At 48.4% G+C, this 13,961-nt stretch overlaps 1 protein-coding gene across 1 annotated transcript; it reads right to left on the minus strand.

Moving 5' to 3' along the window:
* Nucleotides 1-3,219: 3,219 nt before the first annotated feature.
* On the minus strand, nt 3,220-13,407 carry RTL9 (retrotransposon Gag like 9). Its single transcript, XM_081221854.1, has 3 exons — nt 13,367-13,407; nt 3,936-7,963; nt 3,220-3,392 (listed from the first exon to the last, which is right to left on the minus strand). Exons 2-3 carry the CDS (start codon nt 7,884-7,886, stop codon nt 3,276-3,278), a joined length of 4,068 nt encoding a protein of 1,355 aa, XP_081077980.1. The 5' UTR covers nt 7,887-7,963; nt 13,367-13,407; the 3' UTR covers nt 3,220-3,275.
* Nucleotides 13,408-13,961: the final 554 nt, after the last annotated feature.

Below are 13,961 nucleotides of genomic sequence, written 5' to 3' on the forward strand. Positions count from 1 at the left end.
CCCAACCTCCTCAGGGCCGAGCTTAGGTTTAAGGGTAATAAGATCTCAGGTGATCCCAATGTGAGACTCAGAAATGTTTGGAAACTGTCTGAAGCATCAGTCATTCAATGACAGCCCGAGCCTATACTTTTATGGAGGAAGTGACCTTCAGGAGAAGGGTCTATACACTATTGGTCCCTGAGGGGCAGAGACAGAGACCAGGTGATGGTGGAGAGAATGGCAGAAGGAGAGAGGACCAGGACAGGGTGACATTTTCTCTCCACCTGGACCCTACAACTGGGCATTTGGAGAGAGTCCCTGGCATCTATTCACCTGGAGGATAATGGTTTTGATGAGATCTGCGGACTTCCAGTGCCTTAAGGGGCAGGGCTAGAGATACGGAAACAGGGGCTGAAAGTGGGGTCCAAATGGAGGACTTGATGGCTTTTGTTCTCCAGACACAGGAACTGAGTCTGGAAGTCTGAGCCAGGGCAATGGGGGCAGGGGCAGCAGGGGAGAGTTTGCTGCAGGAAGAAACTGAAGCCCCTCTTCTCACGTGGGCCTCACTGAGGTACAGGGCAGAAGCAGTATGGTTTCGGTGTCCAGGTGACAAAGTGTGGCACAGTATGAGGAGGGGAATTATCACCCTGACTCCCAACACCAATGAACCCATCAGTGGCTTCAGCCAAAGCTGAAGGGAAGGCAGCAACTTTTAGGCCCTTTGTGGATTTGCAGAATCCACGTCCCACCCCTTCAGGGGCCTCCGTGTTCCCACAGCCAGAGGCACCCACCAGCAGCTGGGGCGGGGCGGGGCGGCTGCCCTTGCGTAGCCATGTGGGCAGTCAACCTCCACCGAGGCAGGGTAGGAATGGAGGAACAGGAGAGGACTATCAAAATATGGGAGACTGTCGGGATCTTCCACAAATGAGAGGAGGAAATCTTCAAGGGACTGAGGTCCTGTAACACAGGTGGACACGGGGTCAGTGACATCCAAGTTTTTACTGCTTATGGGACCTTATTTTTACCCATGGGCCAGTGGGGCCTGGAGAAACTTGAAACACCATTTTACAGCAGATGAAATTGTCTTAAGTACTTGGGCATATGATAGCCAGCTCCATGTAGATGCTGAGTGGTCATTTCTAATTATAACTTTGAGGTGGGCAGAAGAGCAGGGACAGGGCACTGGCAGGGTGTGTGTGAATGGGCTTCATTTATTCCATTTATCTCTAGTGACGTTAGCTTAAAGGAGAGGAAAGGCAAAAGCAAAGGGAAGAAAAATGACTGGGGAGAGAAATAAAGCAAAGAATTGCGATGGTTCTCCATTATTGTGGTTATCAGAAAATTAGCTTCATTTTTAAGACATTTTCCTTCCCGTATATATTTTCTAGACTCAGATTGTGATTCTGTTTCATCAATTTCTTTTTCAGTAGGGAGTAAAGTCAACAGCACCTTCCTGAGCTAAGAGCAACTCTGGCTGAACAGGGAGATCAGAAGTCTGCTTGGGCCTGGACTGGACCAGGTGTGAGGCAACAGGGTCAGAGAAGAGGGGAAAAATGGGTCCCCAGAGGCCTACCACCTAGAATTTGGTTTTCCCAACTAATGGCACCCTCTTTTTCCCCCAAGGCAACAGCACTGGTGATTGATGCATCCTCAGGCAGCCCACAGAGCCAGATTCTTATCTATATCACCATGGGGCTGCCAATTTGTCTGCTAATCTTTGTTTTTTTCTGAGCATCATTTTCCTCTTCCTGGAATCAGACCCAGTGTTTAGGGTAATGGATCAGCGGACTTGAATCCTCAGAAAGAATTTCGTCTCTGTCCTTCTCTTTCCATCCCCACTGCCCTGGCCCTAGATTGAGTCACCTAATGAGTCAGTCACCTGTACTATTGCAGTAGGGGGCTCGTAACTGCTCTCTGACCCTTTCCCTATCCTACATCCAAACTGTTGCCAAGTTAGCTTTCTAAAATATGTTTCTAATCATGTCACTCCTACTGTTTTTAAAAGATCTTTGAGTAAACCAATTACATGGACTATTTTGAATAAATAAAATGGCTCTGTTAGTATCAAATTCCCCATTATTCTTATTTCTTGTCTTTATAGCCTTCACCATGATTTCAACCTATCTTACATATGTGTTTTCTTGCTTATTGGAATGAAGTTTTCATTTGATCAAGGTTCTTATCTGTCTGTCCCCAAAACAGTGGCTGGCACATGTTAGATAATAAATATTGATTGAATGAAGGACTCAACAAATCAAATTCTGTTAGCCACAGTTAATTCTTTTTTTTTCATAAATGGACTTTATTTACTTTTACGATTACAAATGTAATACATGCTTACTGTAGAGAATCAGGAAAGTACAGAGAAGTAGAAAGAAGAAAATTAAAACACCCATAATCCCACCACCTTAAGGCAAACACTGCTCATATTACGCTCTAACTATCTATGCCTGTTTAAAGACCAAGATCTTTATCAAGAGGGCTGGCCACAAAGCACAATAGCCAAGGGGGAGTGAGGGCAATTAACAACTGAGGGGGTCACCCAAATGTCAGAGCTAGAGATTTGACACTGAGGGACAAGACAACAGCCACTGACAATAGCTCAAGAGGTAAGAAGTTGACAACACAAGAACAAGTCGGGTTATGGTAAGAACGTAGTGAGATGATGCTTGTCAAGAGTTTAGCCCAGTAACTGTCACACAACACATAATCATTAAATGTTAGCCATTACTAAGATTACTACTATGGGTCGAAACGAATGGTTCAGGATGGAGACTATAGACAGGGCAAGGGCCCTGGAGACCCATTTTAGGTGCTAGGAGTTGGGGCATATAGGGACAAGTCTACTGGATGAAAAGGATGGTATTGGAGTGGGCATCACTCTCCTTATAGGCTCCCCTGCCAGGTGAAATGGGACCAGGGCTTCCTCAAATTTGCCTGATGACACGTGGCAAGACATTCTAAGGTGTTTTTGAGGTAGGACACGGTTTCTCCTGCCTAGACTTCTCCCTGGACCAGGAACTAGGACTGGCCTCGGTGGTAATGGGAGTTCAGAACCTCATATGCCAAACACTCTTGAAGTCCACGCTCTGATTGTTGGGGCAGGTCAAAGGCATGTGGGGTGAAAGAGAAGGTCAAGTCAGCCAAGTGGGAGATAGGGTGGGATGCGCCTGGAGGGGGATGCTGAAGGGGGAAGGCCACAAGGTTTAATGATGTAATTGAATGGAATGGGTCCAGCAACCAGTCCTCAAGTTAGCAGCCAAGCTGGATATCACAGGAGAAGAGTCCAGGTAGCATTACTTGTTAGTGGGGGCCTTCTGATGGCCTGTGCTCTGTCGAAGGTGGTCGTGCAGACCCTCTTGAGGGTCTCCATGCTCTTTCAGGTAGTAACAGCGTTTGGGAACATGCTGATGCTGGGAGTGAGAAAAAACAAAAACAGCAGAGGTAAGAGTCATGCTTACTATGACAAGTGGGGTTCTGCCTGGATAATTTCAGTAACTTAGCAGGTCAAGCAACTTGGCTAATGTACCTTATTTGTATAAAATGTGATCAAGGACTAGACTGGCCAAATTCCCTAGTGACCTGGGCCTATAACACCTGTGGCTGTAGGTGGGACCCAGTCCCCAAAACGTGACCCCTCTTTTAGAACTGGACCTGGAATAAGTGCAGAGTTGGGACTGAGCCCAGCCATTTCCCTCAGAATCAGAAGACTTGGACCTTTAACCATCCCAGGTCCTCTGTATCTTGGGTAGGGCATGTCTCCTCCATGTGGTTAATACACCCAAAATAAGTACACAGCCAGGCCCGCTGATGAAACTCTAGGTTGGGGGTTAGTGTCTAGGAGCTCAATGCCTCTCCCAGCCTCTTCCTTAGGCTACTCAAAGGAGCAGGGTGACTTTGCCATCATTACCTCATTTTTCTATTCAGAAACCTTGAGTGTGTTTCCCCATCATTACCTCCTCGGTCTGCTGCTGAGAGTTCAGTTCATTCTCCATTGCATCCTCACTATTCCGCTTACAGGCTGACGGCAGAACCTGGCTTGAGCTGCCCGGGGAATCCTTCTCTCCAGCCAGCTGGCACTCGGTATAGAGAGACCTGTCTATTAGCTCCTTTAGGCTGCCGGCCACCTTCAGGAAGATCCGGCCCATTTTAGTGGCAACAGCTTCCGAGAGTCCTTCCAGAAACCTGGTCCGCAGAATGGCATCAGACCAAGACAAATGTCGGGCCAGCAGGAGGAAGTCAGTGGCATACTGCCTGACTGACTTCTGGCCCTGCTTGGGATGGCAAAGAACGGCACTGAGGATGTCTATTTCAGATAGGGAGTCATATAAGCCCTGGGATCTGCTCAGGAAAGATTTATCTTCATTGGAGAGGGGGTTTCCTACCTCCATCTGCAAGATGGACCACCTCTCTGCTGCCCCCAGATGAAGAGACACCAGAAAGGCCATTTTCTCTGAATCGTTCAAAAATCCCTTCATTTGCTTCTCCTCATCAATCTCCATCTCCTCCTCCACAGAGCATGAACCCCGGGCTGCTTCCTGTTCTTCTAAGAGGTAACAGAGTGCTGGGGTCAGCATGCCAAAAGATGGGACTTCCTCTGGTGGTTGGTTCATTGTTTCAGGGGTCGTGGCAGTCACGCGTGGTGTGGACTTTGATCCAGAGGCTGTGACATTGATGTGAGAGGTAGATGTTTCCCCAGAGTCTGTGGCTTTGATTTCCAGAGTGGACATCATTCCAGAGGCTGTGGTTGCCATTTGTGGTGTGGACATGGCTCCCGGGACTGGAGCCCTCATTAGCGGCATGGATACCCCTCTAGAGGCCGTGGCCGCCATTTGTGGCATGGACATCCCCCCAGAGGCTGTGGCTCTCAGAAATGGCATGGACATCATTCCAGAAGCCGAGGCTCTCATAAGCGATGAGGACGTTGCTCCAGAAGCTGAGGCTCTCATCGGTGATGCAGACATCCCTCCGGAGGTTGCGTATGTCATTTGTGGCAAGGAAGTAGATCCAGAACCCACAACCCTTTTTTGCAGTGTGCATGTTGCCCCAGAGGCCATGCTCTTCATCAGTGGCATAGACATCTCTCCAGAAGCCATGGCTGACATCAATGGCATGGGCATTGTTCCAGAGGCCGTGGCTCTAATGAATGGCTTGGACATCCCTCCAGAAGCCACAGCTGTTGTTTGTGTGGTGGACATCTTTCCAGAGGCTGGAGCTCTCATTAACTCTGTGGACACAGCTTCAGAGGCTGAGGGTCTCCTTAGGGGTATGGGTATAATTCCAGACACTGGAGCCCTTAATAATGGCGGGGACATCACTCCCGAGGCAGGGGCTCGCATTGATAGCATGCACATCTCTCCAGAAGCCGTGGGCATCATTTGCGTTGTGGATGTTGCCCTGGAGGTTGGGGCTCTCATCGGTGGCATGGACACCCCTCCAGAGGCCACGGCTGTCATTTGAGGCACGGACATCACTCCAGAGGCTGTGGATCTCATTAGCGATGTAGATATCTCTCCAGAGACTGGAGCCCTCATCTGTGGCTTGGACATCATTCCAGAGGCTGTGGCTGTCTTTTGTGGAGTAGACATTGCTCCATAAGCTGGGGCTCTCAGAGGCGTGGCTATCTCTCCAGAAGCTGGGGGTCTCGTTAGTGCTGGGGACATCTCTCCAGGGTCTGAGGCTCTCATCAGTGGCGTGGACACCGCCCCAAAGGCCGGGGCTCTCATTTTTGGTGTAGACATCAATTCAGAGGCTGGGGCTTGTGTCTGCAGTAGGGACATCCCTCCAGAGGTCATGGATCTCCTGAGTGACATGGACATCCCCCCAAAGTCTTGGGTGCTCATTGGCTGACTGGGCATCTTTCCAGAGGCTGTGGATCTCATTAGTGCCATGGGCATGGCTCCAGGGCCTGGGGCTCTCATTAGAGGCATGGACATAGTTCCAGAGGCTGCGGCTGTCATTAGCGGTGTGGACATCGCTGCAGAGGCAGTGTCTGTCATCTGCGGCATGGACACGGCTCCAGAAGCTGTGTCTCTCATTAGCATTGTGGAGATCTCTCCAGAAGCTGCAGTTGTCATTTGCTGCATGAGCATTGCTTCTGAGGCTTTGGATGTTGTTAGTGGCTTGGACAATGCTCCCGAGGCCATAGCTCTCGTCTGGGGCACGGACATCACTGCCGAGGCTGTGTCTCTCATTAACAGTGTGGACATGGATCCAGAGGCTTTGGCTGTCATCCGTGGGGTGGACAGGGCTCCAGAGGCTCTCATTTGTGGTACAGCTGTCACTCCCGAGGCTGTGGCTCTCCTTTGTGACACAGACATTGCTCCAGAGACAGGTACCCTCATTTGCGGTGTGGACACTGACCCAGAGGCTGAGGCTGTCATCTGTAGCATAGACATTGTTTCAGAGACTGGGGCTGTACTTGGCAGTGTGGACATCGCCCCATTGGCTGGGACTTTCATAAAGCCCATGGATGTGGCTCCAGAAGTTCTAGCCATTGCTAACTGTGTGGACATCACTCTAGAGGCTGTGGTTGACATTTGCTCTGTGCACTTTGCTCCAGAGGTTGCAACCGTCATCAGTGGGGTGGACAGTGCTGCAGAGTCTGGGACAGTCTTTAGCAACGTGGACACATTTCCAGAGGCTGGGGCTTTCATTCTTGGTGTCGACCTTGCTCCAGGGTCTGAGGCTCTCACTGGCGGTGTGGACATCCCCCCGGAGGCTGTTGCTCTCATTGGTGGACTAGACACAATTTGAGAGTCTAGATTTTGTGTTAACCGTGGGGACATCACTCCAGAGCCTTGGGCTGGCATCAGCTGGGTGGGCATCCCTCCAGAGGTTAGGGCCATCATTACCAGTGGGGACATCGCTTCAGCGTCTGGGGCTGGCTTTGGCAATGTGGGCATTTCTCCAGCATCAGGGACTGACAGGAACAGTGAGGACATTGCTCCGGAGCCTGGAGCTGTCATAAGTGGTGAAGACACTACTCCAGAGTCTGGGCCTGACATTAGCTGGGTGGACATTTCCCCAGAGTCTTGGGTGCTCGTTGGCTGGGTGGACGTTGCTCCAGAAGTTAGGGCTGACATTATCAACGAGGAGATCGCTTCAGAGTCTGTGCCTGACATGAGCAGTGAAGAGATCTCTCCAGAGGCCAGGGCAGTCATTAGCACTTTAGACATTGCTTCAGTGTCTTCGTCTGTAATTTGCAATGGTGACATTCCTTCAGAGCCTGGAGCTGGCATTGGCTGTGGGGACATCACTCCGGGGTTCACATCTGGCATTAGGAGTGGGGAGATCTCTCCAGGATCTGGGGCTAGCATCAATGGTGTGGACATCGCTTCAGAGGACGGAGCTGGCATTGCCAGTGGTGATATTTCTGCAGAATCTGGTGTTGCCATGAGTGCCGTGGACATTGTTCCAAAGTCAGGAATTGTCATCAGCCCTGGGGACATTAATCCATACTCTGAAGTGGACAGCAATGGGGACAGTGTCCCAGAATCTGAGGCTGGCATTAGCAATGGGGACAGCACCCCAGAGTCTGAGGTTGGTATCAACAATGGGGACAGTGCCTCTGAATCTGAAGCTGGCATTAACAATGGGGACAGTGTCCCAGAGTCTGAGGCTGGCATTAGTGGTGGGGACAGTGCTCCAGAGTTTGCTGCTCCCATTAGAGGTACGGCCATGGTGTCAAAGGCTGGGGATGTCATCAGCTGTGTGGACATCCCTCCAGGGTCTGACGCTGAACTTGAGACCATAGGCTGGACACTAGAATGCAGAATTTGGACCTCTGCTCTGTTCTCTATCATTGGTCCAGAGCAGGTCGTCTCCCTGTTTTGGGGGTCGACACTTTCCTCCGTCAGCACATTGCTGAATCGCAGTGAATGTAAGGGTATTGACATATCTGCCATGGCCAAAGGGTAGTGTGGAGGGAACCTCTAAAGCAATTATATCAGGGGTCCTGCTGAAGGCCACGTGGCAAGAAAATCTGTAAACAGAAAACAAGTTTAGCAGTCAAAAGCAAATATCAAGAAGATTGGGAAATAGACAAATGATCCACGATGGAGACTTTTTTTGTGTGTTGCCAGCTATGTGGCATCGGAGATGGGCCTATCAAGTTAAAGAAGCTGTGCAACATTAAACAAATTTGAAGCTGGAGCAAATATCCTCTCCACCCCTATCCTTTTCAAAGCAACCCACCGCGTCACACAGCACACCCTCTCAGTTTATAAAAGCTATAAATGCGGGCAACTTCAGCAGCCAAGAGCCCGTGAGGTCCTGGTCAAATGAAACAGCAGCACCACCTGCTGGAAAACTGTGAAAAGTGCAGGTTCCAGAGCTCTGCTCTCTCCCACCACAGCACTAGCAAGCCAGCCAAGGAACTGGAAGGCCTGGATGAGAACGCCCTTTGCCCCAGGATAATCGTTAGTTCCTTGGGCTCATTGAGTCCTGCCAATGGTTTAGTCCCCATTTTACTACTCTGATGGCCCTGAATGCCTTCCTCAGGAAAAGGAAGGCATTTAACTGATCAATGGTTGAGAACATCATTCCATGAATTGAGAATCCTGTTTAGTATCATTTTTATTATTAATAACAAAAATCGCCACTATTACTACCACTTATTGCCCACCTAGTGTGCTCCAGGCACTATACTTTAGGTAACTGTACACAACTTTAAACTGTCTATAGTGCACAGAGATGTGTAAGCATTACCTGTTTGAATCTTATAAGAGATAGTAGTATTATTCCCATTTTACCAGATTTCTCAGATTAACTGGGGCTGGGGCTAGACTAAGAGCACTGTGACAATAAAAACTGTTTGTCTTTGACTATTGCTTCCTCCTCGGGGTTGCCTAGCCTTTGGCATCCCTAAAGGCCGCATTCAATTATCTCTCTGATGTCCTAGATCATGGCTCACTGAAGCCCAGTCTCTAGCAGATACAGATTTCAAGTTTCTCTGACGACATGTGGGTGGGCAATCCCAAAGCCTCAGCCTTCCGGCACACTCCCACAAGCAGCCCCCAGAGGGGTTTCTTGGCACAGAGCTTGGAAACCAACACGCACACTACACGATGTTGATACCTCCCCACAGCCCGCCCATATCCCCAGTGGAACACTTGTTCATTTGGGACAATGTCACAGAAGTCATCAATCTTGTGCGGTGTGCCTCCATAATCATCTTGAGAATACTGTCAAGAGAAATGCCAACAGTCAACATGTCTTGAGCGTGCGCTCACTGGCAAGCACTCTGCCGGGCACTTTACGTGCATCATTTGGTCCTCACAGCAACACTAAGAGATTTTGGTAGTATCCTATCCTCATCTTACAAAGGAGAAAACTCAGGCCCAGAGAGGCTTAATAATTGGCCTGCGGTCACTTGGATTCACGGGTCCACCCAACTCCAGAGCCCCCTACTCTTCTCCACTGTGCTATAATGATCCACCTTGTGTGTCCTCTCTCCCTCTTACTCAGTCACATTACCAAGACAGCACCCCGCCCCATCTCCAGCCTGGACAACCCCGAGATGGGGTTTAGTAAAAGAAATACTGGCCTTCCTGCTGGCACCTTGGTTACTCTAACAATTGGTGCAATGGGAAAGATGAGTCAAAAGGGCAGTGATAGATGACCACCCCCACCCCCATCTTTAGAAAAATCCCTGAACACGCCACAGTCCCCCACTAGGCAAAAGCCAGAAAGATCTTACCTTGCCAGTTAGGGAGAAGAGAGGGAGTGTGTCCTTTGCGCCCCTAGCTCTTTTGGTCTGGCCAACTTACTTATGCCCCATGCCCAGCCAGTTCATTAAAGTAAGACCCAATACCAGCAGCTGTTCTCTGCAATCTCCCTTAGCTATCCCCTGCCACACCCCCCTCCTGCCCGCCAGCCAGCCAGCCTGCCCGCCCACCCGCCCCACTGCTCCTGACTTGCTAGTGCTTGCTCTGTCTCTCTGGTCCCAGATTCCTGCCTCTATATAGGCTCTGACATTTGCCTCTGGCCGCCTTTCACTTGACAGCCCTCCAGAAGCTCCAGAAGTGCATAGCACTTGGCCTATGCAACTCCACCCTGCTTCCCCTCGCCCCCAATAGCTGCACCAGCTCGCTCTGCCCGCCTCTGGCCGTCCCAAAGAAAAGAGGAGAGTCACACAAAGAAAGAGATGAGACCGAAAGTGTCCTAGCTCGGGAAATGAGATGTTCCCGCTGCGGCTGCGCAGACACTGGCGTCCTGGGAGCCAGGCACTGCCACCGGTGGGCTGTGGAAGAGCAGGCAGGGCTTAGAGGGAAGGGAACCGGGGCTGGAGGCTGAGTGGAGCAGTGGCAGAAGAGTTCAAAGACGTTTGGGTGCAGGGAAACCACGGTTTGGAAGGATGGGCCGTGGGGCTTCAGAGAGCCCAGCAATGGCGACAATTAAAAAGCCAATTGGCCCCGGTGTCAGAGACTCGGAGGGAAATCTGGCAACCAGTGACTCTACCACAGGGCTAGAATTCAACAGCGAGGCTCCAGGGTGTCCAGACAGCTGGCAAGAAAAGCACGCCAATATCTTAAGCATACCAGGTGAGGGCTTGCTCGTAGAAGCAGGGCTTCAGCTTGTTTTCTAGAACTGGGGCACGAGGTCAGAGTAGAACTAACAGGAAGGTGTGCCAGAGCTCTCTAACCTTCTGAATCAGGAGCCCTCAAACCCTTATACTAAAGGCAGAAGTGGTCCCTGAGCCCTGGATAGGGCAAAGCCTTTAGGTGAAGTTCCAGTACCCCAGGGACTCAGAGTCTAGGGGCTGGCGGGGAGGCATTCAGGTCGTTATAAACCTCCCCATGTTCCAACAGCGAACAATAATTAGCAACCAACAATACCTGGGCACTCGGGCTACGCACGACACTTGCTTTGTATCCTTTGCGCCTCGTGGCAACACCTGCAAGGTAGGCACTGACGCCATTCCCCTTTTTTTTTTTGCTTTAGAAATTTTTTCCTTCATTTTCTTTTTTCCAGTTTTCTTTTTTTATTGAAGTATAATTGATTTACAATGTTGTGTTAGTTTCAGGTGTACAGCAAAGCGAATCAGATATATATATATATATATATATATATATATATATATATATATATATATATATATATATATATATATATATATTCTTTTACAAATGGGGAAAGGGGCTTGGAGAAGTTGTGACCAAGGTCACAGAACTAGTACATGGCAAAGCTCAGATTTGAACCCGGGTCAGTCTGATTCAAGAATCATTTCCTCTCTTTGTAAACAGACAAGTGGTTAGAAACATTCCAAGTGCCACCTTCCTCTTCCCACCCCAACTAATGGCTGAATCATCGTAGTGATAATAATAATAGTAATAATACCAACTGACTTGGAACTCTTCCCATACGCCAAGAACTACACTGAGGGTTTTACAAGCATTCTCTCATTTGATCCTAACAGCTGTTTTTAACTCTCAATTTACCAATAAGAAAACTGAGTCTCGGTGAAGTGAACTGACATGACCAAAAGCATACAGCTCTGTTTGACTCCAGAACTCACTATAGTATACTACTCAAAAAGAAAAATTCCAGTAACTCTCCCCCTCCCCTAAAGCAAAAACTACTCACAGGGAACCCAACAACAACAATGACAATTATTATTATTATACTTAATAGTAAAAGCTAACATCTACTGTGCCAGGCACTGTGCTAAGCACTTTACGTGCAAGATCTCATTTGTTACTCACAACAACCCTATGAGGTAGGTACTATCGTCACGCTCATTCCCAGAGGAGGCGCCAGAGGCACAGAGAGGTTAGCTAGCTTTCCCAAGGTCACACAGCTAGGAAGCAGTGCTGTTTATGACCATAAAAACTTAGAAATTACCTAAATGCCAATGTTAGAACCCAATCCACTTAATGATTAAACAAATCATGGTGCATCTGCAGTGGCCAGTGAAAAGGATTATCTGATTTTTATGAAATAAATATGTATATTTTTGCATAGAAAAAAATACAGTTTGGAAAGATATATACCAAAATGTTAACAGTGGCCATACCGGAGTGACTGGATTAAAGGGGATTTTTACTTTTGTTTTTCTTAGCTGCATTTTCTCGTTTGTTCATAATGGACCCATGTTGCTTGTACTAGAAGAAAAAAATATATTTTTCTTTCTTTTAAAAGGTGTGTTCCTCTAGGGTTCTATCTCTAGCCCTCTCCCCTCCTCTCTCTGAGTGTCCCTGACAGCTCCCCACCCAAGCAATCTTTCTCCCCCAATAGGCTTAATTCTTGCACCACTCAGATCCTTGGTCAGTAGTGACCTCTGAAAACTGTCTCTAATGACTTGCTTTTATTTTTTATTATTATCAAAAAAACAATTTCTTGTTTTTCTACTTCTATTTATGCCTAACAATTATACAAGTAATCTAGGAATATATTCTCAGGATAAAAACTTGAAATCCTACCTACACATAAAGCTAGTCCTGCACCTTCCCCACCCCCCATCCCCTCAAGTGTGTTCACAGTTGGGTGTGTCTCCTTCCAAACTTTTTCTAGCTGCAATGGCATTTGGAGTTCATATCATGCAATTGCTTGCAAAACCCAGGGTATGCAAAGAGCTACAGTTAGAAAACCATTCTGACACTGGGCTCTCCAGGAGTTCAAGTTCTGGTCCACTGTGACCATTTGTCATCAGCCGGCTTCTAAGGCAGCTACTGAGAGAGAGTTCTTGCAGTCTCAGCCCATTTGGGTCACAGACTTCCGTTGTATTCGTGCCAGTGTCTTTACAGCCACAGAGAGGGGAGGCCTACTAAGGAAGGAAAAGCCCAGAAACTTCTGCTTAGCATCTCAGATCCCTCACGTCTGGCCCAGTCTGCAGTGATCAATACGGCTACGAGGTGTCATGCTCCCGCCGCCTCACAAAAGGTAATTGAGTTTGGGGGATTGCATGGCTAGCTGCTCGGGGGAAATAAGAATAAACAAGAGATGGTTCAATATGTCAACAAGTAGCTTCCCAGCTCTTGAACATAAACCTTTACTGAGATCCTGCACGATATCCTCTCCCCCAGCCCTAGCAAACAGGCACCCAGATAACAGAAAAGAGACAACCTCAGGCTAAAGAAATACCTGATCTACTTGAGGGTCCTCTACCTTCCCTGATCAATCAGGGAGGGAGAGACCCTCCTCACCCCCTTGCTCGCCCCCTCCCCCAACAGCCCTGATGCTTAAAATGCCCACCCAGCTCTTTATAAATCGAGGGGGGAAATGGCTAGCATTTACTGAGTCCTTACCCTGCCAGGCACTGTGTTAAGCTCTTTACATACATCACGTCATTTATTGCATAATAAACCAATGAAGTGGGGTTTTTACCCTCATTTTATAAATCAGCTAAAGAACCAAAGTAGAGAGAAAATAAAATCAAGTAACTTACCTTGGCTCCCACAGTTGAGAGGGAGTGAAGCTGGGCTTGTCACTCGGGTCTGTCTGACTCAGCTGGTGCTCTTAACTCACAGGAGAGTCACACACTGTCTTCGAGTCTCTGAAGGGCTGTCATATGGAAGAGAGGGTAGGTGTGTTCTGGGTAGCTCCAAAGAGAAGGATTTGACTGTTAGTTGGGAATTACACTTTCATTGGATGTGCCGCAAATTCCCCAAACAACATGTATATGCATGTCCAACTCTATAGGGAAAAGAACATTATAAGAAGAGCAAATGGAACTGCCTTGCATTAGGTGCTGTCCTGAAGGATCTGTGGAATTGGAGAGAACAGGAGGGATATCAAAGGACTGCAAATGGGCAGCGTCCCAATTTTCTTAAATAAGGAAACTACAGACCGGTATACTGTAAACTCCAGAGCTGTAAGCTTGATGTCAATCCTCGGAGAGATTCTGCCACAGATCATGAAGCAGGTAATTTATAAGCACTTAGGATGTAAGTGGTGATAGGGGGTACCCAGAGGTTCCAGCAGAACTGAACAAATTAAACCAGGTTCCCAAGACTGGCAGCTATTGCAAACCAAAAAACTGG

Source organism: Mesoplodon bidens, assembly GCF_964165515.1.
Source record: "Mesoplodon bidens genome assembly, chromosome: X".
In the NCBI taxonomy this organism is placed as follows: Eukaryota; Metazoa; Chordata; class Mammalia; order Artiodactyla; family Ziphiidae; genus Mesoplodon; species Mesoplodon bidens.

Excerpts from the sequence above, each read along its gene's own strand:
- RTL9 (XM_081221854.1), bottom strand. The coding sequence starts at position 7,886 with ATGGCAGATATGTCAATACCCTTACATTCACTGCGATTCAGCAATGTG. Across the intron at positions 3,393-3,935 it reads CTCAGCAGCAGACCGAGGAG|CATCAGCATGTTCCCAAACG; the intron begins GTAATGATGGGG and ends TCTCACTCCCAG.